Source organism: Melanotaenia boesemani, chromosome 12, assembly GCF_017639745.1.
Source record: "Melanotaenia boesemani isolate fMelBoe1 chromosome 12, fMelBoe1.pri, whole genome shotgun sequence".
NCBI classification, from domain to species: domain Eukaryota; kingdom Metazoa; phylum Chordata; class Actinopteri; order Atheriniformes; family Melanotaeniidae; genus Melanotaenia; species Melanotaenia boesemani.
This window is the reverse complement of record NC_055693.1, coordinates 23,559,844-23,569,078: the sequence shown is the minus strand read 5'-3', so window position 1 is coordinate 23,569,078 and position 9,235 is coordinate 23,559,844. Positions and strand designations below refer to the sequence as shown.

General features: G+C 39.1%; 2 protein-coding genes across 2 annotated transcripts; both read right to left on the bottom strand.

Moving 5' to 3' along the window:
• Positions 1-2,687: 2,687 nt before the first annotated feature.
• On the bottom strand, positions 2,688-3,626 carry LOC121649847 (olfactory receptor 1019-like). The gene has a single exon (XM_042000949.1). It carries the CDS (start codon positions 3,624-3,626, stop codon positions 2,688-2,690), a length of 939 nt encoding a protein of 312 aa, XP_041856883.1.
• A 2,962-nt stretch (positions 3,627-6,588) lies between these two features.
• Positions 6,589-7,771, bottom strand: LOC121650587 (olfactory receptor 6F1-like). The gene has a single exon (XM_042002153.1). The coding sequence runs from the start codon at positions 7,649-7,651 to the stop codon at positions 6,722-6,724; it is 930 nt and encodes a 309-aa protein (XP_041858087.1). The 5' UTR covers positions 7,652-7,771; the 3' UTR covers positions 6,589-6,721.
• Positions 7,772-9,235: the final 1,464 nt, after the last annotated feature.

Genomic DNA, 9,235 nt, shown 5'->3' with positions numbered 1-9,235 from the left:
CCCAGATCCATGGTGCACCACTCCCAGGTCCACCCAGGTCTCCCCCACAGGTTCATGTGATCCCTCCCCACCCCAGCTACTCAGCCAGGATCTTGCACACTCCCACTCTTCCTAGCACATGCATGCACACACAAACACACACTCACCGACACACACACACACACACATCATCCACAGCATAAACACATACACACACACACAACATACAAACGTCCCTGTCTCATACCCCAGCACCTCCCCCTACCAATCCCCCAATCCCCACTCAGTCCCCCTTCAAATCCCTACACCTGTCCTGCCCCCGGGCCATACCCTGGGTCCCAGGGGGACAACCAGACACCAGGGTATATACCAACCGACACCATGGCAGCACATCCGGGCAGGCCCAGACCCCGGCAAATACAGACCCACCACCTTGAAGGGATGGGGGGCCACCCCCAGACCCATTAGATTTAATGGTTCAGGTAAAATGCGTAACGTAACACGTGAGAGTGAATCTCGCAACATTAAAACATTTTTGACAACAATGTTAAAATACTATTTAAATATTATTGAATACTGCTGCTGGACTGAATCATGCTTTATTTACATTGTTAGCCATCTCCCTTCTTCACATGGCTTGTTGCTGTTGGCAGACCAAATCCGCTGCATTACTGCCACCTACTGGATGTTATGTTACGCATCTTCCTAACAAGTCTGATTTACATAGAATTTAAAAAAACATGATCCTCATTGTGCTATCTGTTTGTCCAGAGGAGAATGGGCTCTCTGAAGTAAGTAGATAATGGTGTCTGTAACCCCAAGCCCATTATGATAAGCAACTGTAATGGTTCCTGAAAGGTGCTGACTCACCTGAGCCAATAAGAGTCTCTCAAGGACTTTCATGACATGAGACTGACTCAGGTTGGTGTTGAAAAGATGCTGAAGAATCCAACATAGAAGTTCTGAGCAGGTTTTCACAACCCTGGGGCTGACACCATCTGGACCAGCAGCCTTGTTCTGGTTCAGTTTCTCCAGTTGTTTCTACACCTGACTGCAGGAAATAAACAGGCTAGAAGTGGAGGCAGAGGAGGTCTCAGTGTGTGCTGATGTGGAGGGAGATGAGGCTGCATTAAGGTCCAAGACTGAGCTGCAGGGTAACGAAGTGGAGGTGTGACAGGAAAGCTGTGGGCTCAGGGAGAGTGTGTGGTCTGTTGGAGTGGAGGTAGAGGGGGACATTTTTTAACTTTATTAACTGACCCTATTGAAGAATATGTTCAGCTCATCAGCTCTGTCCAGACCTCCATCAGTCTGATCCACCTTTATCTGAAGTCTGTGATTTTTAAAATTCCTCAAGCTGTTCTGCTGCCGCTGCTTTCTACCTTTTTCCTGTATTTCTTGCATTCTTTAATCTTTGTTTAAGTTTGTTTTGTGTTGTCTTCAATAATTCCCCATCTCCTTCCCTGAGGGCTTTCTTATCTACTAATTTAGCAGCTTTTTTACATCACTGGTGACACCTTACTGTCCTTACTGCGGGGATAATGCTTTCCACGTATAACCATTCAACCTCGCTGTTCTAAGGAACAATACAGGAAATCCTTCCTACCTTCTGCAATCAGACTTTACAACTCATCTACCTCTGTCAGAGCCACGATTCACACCTGGTCTAATCTTATCTGTCACCTTTTGCACACTGAATCTCATCACGTTGCAGTTATGTATTTTTGCATTTGATGCACATGCAAAATATATGTACATATTGTATGTATATATAGGAAACATTTATATGTGTACATTTATTATTATTATTATTATTATTATTATTATTATTATTATTATTATTATAATAATATTTTTTTTTTTATTTTTATTGCTGTTGTTGTTGTTGTTGTTGTTATTATTATTATTATTTCTATCACAAACTCAATAATGCCTTCGGTGTGATCTCCATGTGGTTCATGGAGAGCATTACAATATAAAATATTTCTAAAGTATTATTATGAGATAATTATGTATCTAGTCTATTAAAACACAGCTGTATCATTTACTTTTCTTCTTCATTACTGAGGCAAACTCGGTCATTACAATTTTTGCATTAAATTATATCATTTATTTATTCTTATTCAGAGAGTTTCAGTGTATTGACTGACTCACTAATATCAACTAAGATGGTTAATTTGTTAATATACTATCCCAAACCATACAAATAGTAAAAACTTTATGTGTCCATTGTAGTTGACAGTATGCATGAAAGGGTTAATGCATCATAATTATGTTCAAAAGAAAGTGACCAGTTGTTCAAGGATTCAAGGATTCAAGGAACTTTATTGTCATACCAGCTCACATTTACATGTTTATGGTACGAAATTAGAACTGAGGTCCCGGTTTGAGCCATAAGAAGGAGGGCAATAAGTGAATCAGTGTACTGATTATTAATTTATTAGTTAGGCACAGAGGGTTATGATTCAGACATCTTATCCTAAATGCAGGATGCAGTGTAAGTCAATCTGTAATGCAAATACATGCACATTAAAATGAAACACTCCCTGGTGAAATAAAACACATGTAATGTATGTAGTTGTATTGCCATCAAACTAACAATAAGCTCTTTCATTTATATTCAACAACAAAAATTTTAGCTATATTATTATATGAATTTAACTTTTTTTCCCACATTAGACACTTGGAATATTTTCTTGGGCCAGAACATCTCATGACTGTAATTTAAAAACACAACATTTACATAAGTTAAAGGCTCTTTTTCTGATTTTTGTCAAAACAAAGCCATAGATGAGAGGATTAATAATTGGTGGAATGAGGACAATTTGCATTGATAAAAAATTCTGGGCATTTTGTGGCAACTGCTTTGAGCCTAATCGCATGTACAACAAGTCAAAAAGCAATGATGCAGTAACAATTACTAAAGAGAGTAAATGTGGTAAACATGTCTGCATAAATTTACGCATGTTTTCTTTAGATGCATGGCTTATTTTCACCACATATATGTAAGACCAAACAATAAAAATAACATGGCCAACATAGAAAGTGTAAATAAAAGCTGGAATAATAACTCGTGCTAAGGATGCAGAGCAAGCTAAGTTAGAAATTAACCAAGTAACACAGTAGAGTTTTGGTATATGGGAGCCACATAAAACTGGTGATGATGTTGTTATTGTGCTCAAGAATAGCAAGAAAAAAGGAACAAGCCAGGCTAAAAACACATAAACAAAAACCCTTTTTTTAGTCATCACAGAGTGGTATGCTAGAGGTCGACATATAGCCACATATCTGTCATAAGCCATCAGAGCTAGAATAGAGAAGTCAGCAGAGGCTGAAGAGGACAGCACAAAACTCTGCAGAAGACACCCATAATAAGAAATGACATGAATGCTTGATAGAAGATCATGGAGGAATTTAGGATAAAAACCTGCTGTCCCATAGAGTCCATTGATGCACAGGTTGCAAATGAAGATGTACATGGGTTCATGAAGGTTTTTGTCCACAATGATTGTTACAACAACAGTGACATTTACCAGCCAAATCACACAATAACACAGTAAAGTGAGCAAAAAGAGAGTAACTCTGTACCTTGCTATTCCATCAAGCCCTGACAGAGTAAGCCTGGTAATAACTGAAGCGTTTTCCATCATAAAAATACTTTTCCTGTGTCTTTTACACACAGACTTAAACTGCATTTGCACAACCTGATCTTTGTGTGGAACCAAGGGCATTTCCACACTCGCTCAGGATGTTGTCATGGCTTTTTAAACCTTTGTAGCAGCAACAGTCCCTGACGTTGTTTATGTGGCCCTTCAAACATCCTATCAGTAATCTGGGAGTGGCTTTACCTACCCTTGTCAAATATGTACATTTATTACATTTTTTTTTTTTAAATTTAAAGTGTATATTATTCATATTTCGTTTTTTTTTTTTGTTAGTTTGTTTGCTTTATTTGTTTTTTTGTTTGTTTGTTTGTTTGTTTTTACTTTTGTGACACAAATACAACTAAGTCTATCAGACTATGAGCAGGCATTCAGCCAGGCCTGTATTTCTTCAAAGTAAGAAATAATTCAAATGTTTGTTCATCCTTATTGATTATTTATTTAATATATTGTTTTGTTTTGTTTTTTTTTTTTGGGGGGGGGGGGGGGGGGGGGGGGTGTAAAAATAATGTAAACTGCTGTTCTCCATTAAGAAATTAAAAGGTAAATTTTAATTTTAACCAAAGAAGCAGGATCAGTGGAAGGTAATTGTAATTTTTGTTTGTTTGTTTGGTTGTTTGTTTGTTTTAGGGAGGGAATAGACTTAATTTATTCTACACACCACAGCTAAGGCACTGGAGCTTGTTATTATTCAAATCTATGGAAAAGACATTACAAAGCTATTTGTTTATAGATAAACTTGTCCTAGTGTCAGTAGTCTGGTGAATATGTTTAAGCAGTCTATGCACAATTCATGTATACATTATAGGCATCAATCTCTCATTTGATTTGAATTAGGTGACATCTGTTGTTGCTGAATTATGATCCTTCTGCTTTGGCTTGTTGTATCTTAGCTTGGGGTTGGAAAGTTGAGAATAGGTGAATAGCTGATCTTTGAAGTAGCTTTGAAGGTGCCAGCCATGGTTCATTTAATGGGGGAGCAAAGGGGAGCTCAGCTCCCCTAGAAAGCAGATGAAATGCCCTGAAAACATTTACTTGATACTGTGAACTTCACAACTATTTTCATGGTCTTGAGCTAATAAAATAAATCTTAAATTTTATTGACCTATTATTGACTGAAATGATTGTGGCCTGACTATTGTTCAGGTGTCATGATGCTGGACAGGACAGGTTAAAGAAAAAGAAAAAAACGATTGTGGCTTTAGAGATTGATTGAGTTGTGTTCGGCTAGTGCTGCCTGGAACACAAGACAGTGAAGTTTCCCAGTTGAAGTTCTGCTGTCATTGCTCCACACTAACATTCTCACCTTTCACTGCAACTGCATCTGGATGTAAAACCATGAGGTGTGATCAAAATGGACAGATGGGGAGTTTTTTAAGAGATGAAAGTAAGTAGTAGTCACTACGTCCAGCTAATTAACAGCAAAAATGTGGTTATAGGCCTATACAAGTCAAATCAGTCAGATCCTTTCAAAATGTGGAGTTTAATTCATATATTGAAGTAATTTTAATAGCTAAAATTATGTTAAGCTGGCCATTAGAAAAGGCGTGGAGAACTAGAGACAGAGAAGGTAAAGAAAATGTAGAACGAGACCAAACAGATTCAGAGATAGAAGAAGCAACTCCTTCTGCTAGTTGGTTTGATTTAAGTAACAAAGCTACAGGCCCCAGGCAGATGACACTGAACAGCTGCCCACAAGATAGTTTTAGTGCACATAACAGAGTATTTTATCCCTTTCTGTTGCAATAATTAAGATGAAGACGGCTCAGAGAAGTATGAAGTTTATAAGAAGTAAATGAACAGTTTTATCCATTTCTACATTTCCATCTTGTCAGAATTCATATCTGCTTTATATTCCCTCTTAGGTTATTATATTGTGTTCTATAGAAATTAAAACTACAATGTAAAACCATATCCTGGTATATATTTGTGTTTGTGTTAGATGCTGGGTGGAAAAAGCATGGTCAGCTACTGAGGTGGATGACTTGAATTTTATTTATTTATTTTCAAACATGTGCAAGTAACACAAAAGAGTAAACTGAAAAGAAACAAAAACAGAACAAAAACAAAACATAAATAAATACATAACAAAATTAAAACAATACAACAAACATATAAACCCAACATGTCGAAACGGAGTAGGTAGAAGCATGAGCTTATTTACACCTATATTTACAGTCTCCCGAAACACACATATTTACATAAAAGTATTTACAAAACTTAGAAAAGGAATATTTTAAGCAAACAAATAGCCTACATAAATTATTTAGTAGAACGTTGTCTGTTAAAGCCTTCTTCCTCCCTGTACCATGTAAGAACCATGTGTTTGTACCGCCTTTTAAACTGGATCACACTTGGACACCGTTTGAGCTCCACATCCAACCTGTTCCACAACCTCACTCCACAAACAGAAAAACAAAACTTCTTAATGTTGTTACGTGAACACTGATGTTTGAAATTAAGTTCTTCCCTCAGATTATAACCCCCATCTCTGTTAAAAAACAATATTTGAATATTTCCAGGAAGTAGATTGTGCGTGGCTTAGTACGTGATTTGAGCTGTTTGAAAATGAACCAGATCTGTAAATTTTAATGTTTCAGATTTTATGAACAGTAAATTTGTATGATCTCTGTAACCAGTATGATGCGTTATTCTTATAGCTCTTTTCTGCAGTATAGATAGTGGTTGAATTGTACAGTTATAAGTATTGCCCCAAACGTCTGCACAGTAATGTAAATATGGTAAAATCACTGAGCAGTAGAGAATGTGGAGTGATTTGTGGTCCAGACTATGTTTTACTTTTAATTTCAAAATTTACACATGACATACTGAAAAAGCCCAAATCATATTCATACATTTGTCTGCCTATAAACTAAGTGTTAGATGTTTGTATCATTTTACACAAATTTTTCTATTATGCAATATGACAAACTTCCTACTTGGATTAATTGTCATTAGATTAAAATGTTTGATATGTTTAACAAGAAAACAACATGATCAATGCAACTGAAAAGGTCAATTCTTGGTAAGCATGCTGAGGAAATAATATTTTTTTTCTAAACTGGTTTGGGAAAATGTTTTGGTCATAGTCTTTTAATGTAAACTAAGCTCAGAATTCTGTTTCTTATTTTGTTGAGTATAAATCCATAAATGAGAGGATTCATGAGCGGAGGAAAGAGGAGAAATTCTATAGTAATAAAGTTTTGAAGATTTTGTGGTAAATCTGTGAAGCCAAATCGCATGTACATCAAGTCAAAAACCATTACCACCAAAAATGTGATTAAAGAGATTAAATGGGGCAAACATGTCTGCATAAACTTTACCCTGACATCTTTTGACTTTGTACATGTTTTAATTATATGCTTGTAAGTCCAAATTATAAAAAGGCCATGAGACACATAAATAACAATTGTTGCATATGAAGCAATAGTAATTGCAGTGGTATTACTATGAGAACAAGCAAGCCGAACAATTATCCAGTTCACACAAAGTATCCGCTTCATTTTTGATCCACATAACTCCAATCTAGATGTTTGTATAATGCTGACTGACAAAACAAAGAAAGGTGTCACCCAGGAGAAAGCCACTAGCTGACACAGCCTCTTCTTAGTCATGAGAGAGTGATAGTGCAGTGGGTGACATATGGCCAGATATCTGTCATACGCCATAACTGCTAGAATAGATAATTCACAACAAGCAAAAGAGTGTATGACAAATGTTTGTAGGAGACACCATTCATATGAGATTTCTTGAGATAACGACAAAAGGTCTAAAAGAAATTTAGGGTAGAAACCTGTTGTGCCGTAAATGGCATTAAAGCAAACACTGCAGAGTAAAATGTACATAGGTTCATGCAGATTTTCATCTAAGACAACGATCACAACAAGAGAGACATTGAGAAACAAAATCAGGCAGTAATACAGTAAAGTCAAGGAGAAGACAGCTATTCTATAGTCCGTTGTCTCATTTATCCCTGTGAAAATGAAAAACTTTACAACAGAAACATTGTCCATATTTCTACTGTTCAAGTCTTCTAATTGTACCTGTGTGGTGTAACAACAAGCTGTAGGTTGCTGAGTGGAGAGTTTGTCTGTTCTGACTCTGCTCTCTTTGCATCATCTATTAATAACCCTCTGACTATGCCAGGCGGGAATCCAGACTAATCCTGAACTCTACAGAAGACATTGCAGCTTACATGGGTATCGGCAGGCTAAGCCGAACGCAGCTTCGGCGGTCGCTAAGGCAAAAACTCGGACATGGGAGGAGTTTGGAGAGGCCATGGAGAATTACTTCCGGACGGCTTCGAGGAGATTCTGGTCCACCATCCGGCAGCTCAGGAGGGGAAAGCAGTGCTCAAACAACACTGTGTACAGTGAGGATGGGGGGCTGCAGACCTCGACTCGGGACATTGTGAGGCGATGGAGGGAATACTTTGAAGACCTTCTCAATCCCACCAACATGTCTTCCGGTGAGGAAGTAGAGTCTGGGGACCCTGGTGTTGGCTCTCCCATTTCTGGGGCTGAGGTCGCTGAAGTGGTTAAAAAGCTCCTCGGTGGCAAGGCCTAGGGGGTGGATGAGGTCCGCCCAGAGTTCCTTAAGGCTCTGGATGCTGTAGGGCTGTCTTGGCTGACACGCCTCTGCAACATCGCATGGACATCGGGGACAGTTCCTCTGGACTGGCAGACTGGGTTGGTGGTCCCCCTCTTCAAAAAGGGGGGCCGGACGGTGTGCTCCAACGACAGGTGGATCACACTCCTCAGCCTTCCTGGTAAGGTCTATTCAGGGGTGCTAGAGAGGAGGGTCCGTCGGAAAGTCGAACCTCGGATTGAGGAGCAGTGTGGTTTTCGTCCCGGTCGTGGAACAGTGGACCAGCTCTATACTCTCTTCAGGTTCTTGAAGGGGGCATGGGAGTTTGCTGAACCAGTCTACATGTGCTTTGTGGACTTATGGAAGGCATTTGACCATGTCCACGAACTCCTGTGGGGGGTACTCCGAGAGTATGGAGTACCGGACCCCCTTGTACAAGCTGTCCAGTCCCTGTATGACCGGAACTTGGTCCGCATCGCCGGCAGTAAATCACAGTTGTTTCCGGTGAGAGTTGGACTCCGCCAAGGCTGCCCTTTGTCACTGATTTTGTTCATAACTTTTATGGACAGAATTTCTAGGCGCAACTGAGGTGTTGAGGGCATCCAGTTCGGTGGCCTCAGGATTGAGTCTCTGCTCTTTGCGGATGATGTGGTTCTGTTGGCTTCATCGGGCCGTCATCTTCAGCTCTCACTGGAGTGATTTGCAGCCGAGTGTGAAGCAGCTGGGATGAGAATCAGCACCTCCAAATCCGAGACCATGGTCCTCAGCCGGAAAAGTGTGGAGTGTCTTCTCCGGGTCAGCAATGAGGTCCTGCCCCAAGTGGAGGAGTTCACGTATCTCGGGGTCTTGTTCACAAGTGAGGGAAGGATGAAGTGGAAGATCGACAGGCGGATCTATATATATATATATATATATATATATGATATATGTTTATTTATCTAGTCTATTAAAACACATCTGTGTCATTTACTTTTCCTCTTTATCACTAAGGCAAACTTGGTCACTACAAT

Coding starts and splice junctions, on each gene's coding strand:
- LOC121649847 (XM_042000949.1), bottom strand. CDS start 3,626: ATGATGGAAAACGCTTCAGTTATTACCAGGCTTACTCTGTCAGGGCTT.
- LOC121650587 (XM_042002153.1), bottom strand. CDS start 7,651: ATGGACAATGTTTCTGTTGTAAAGTTTTTCATTTTCACAGGGATAAAT.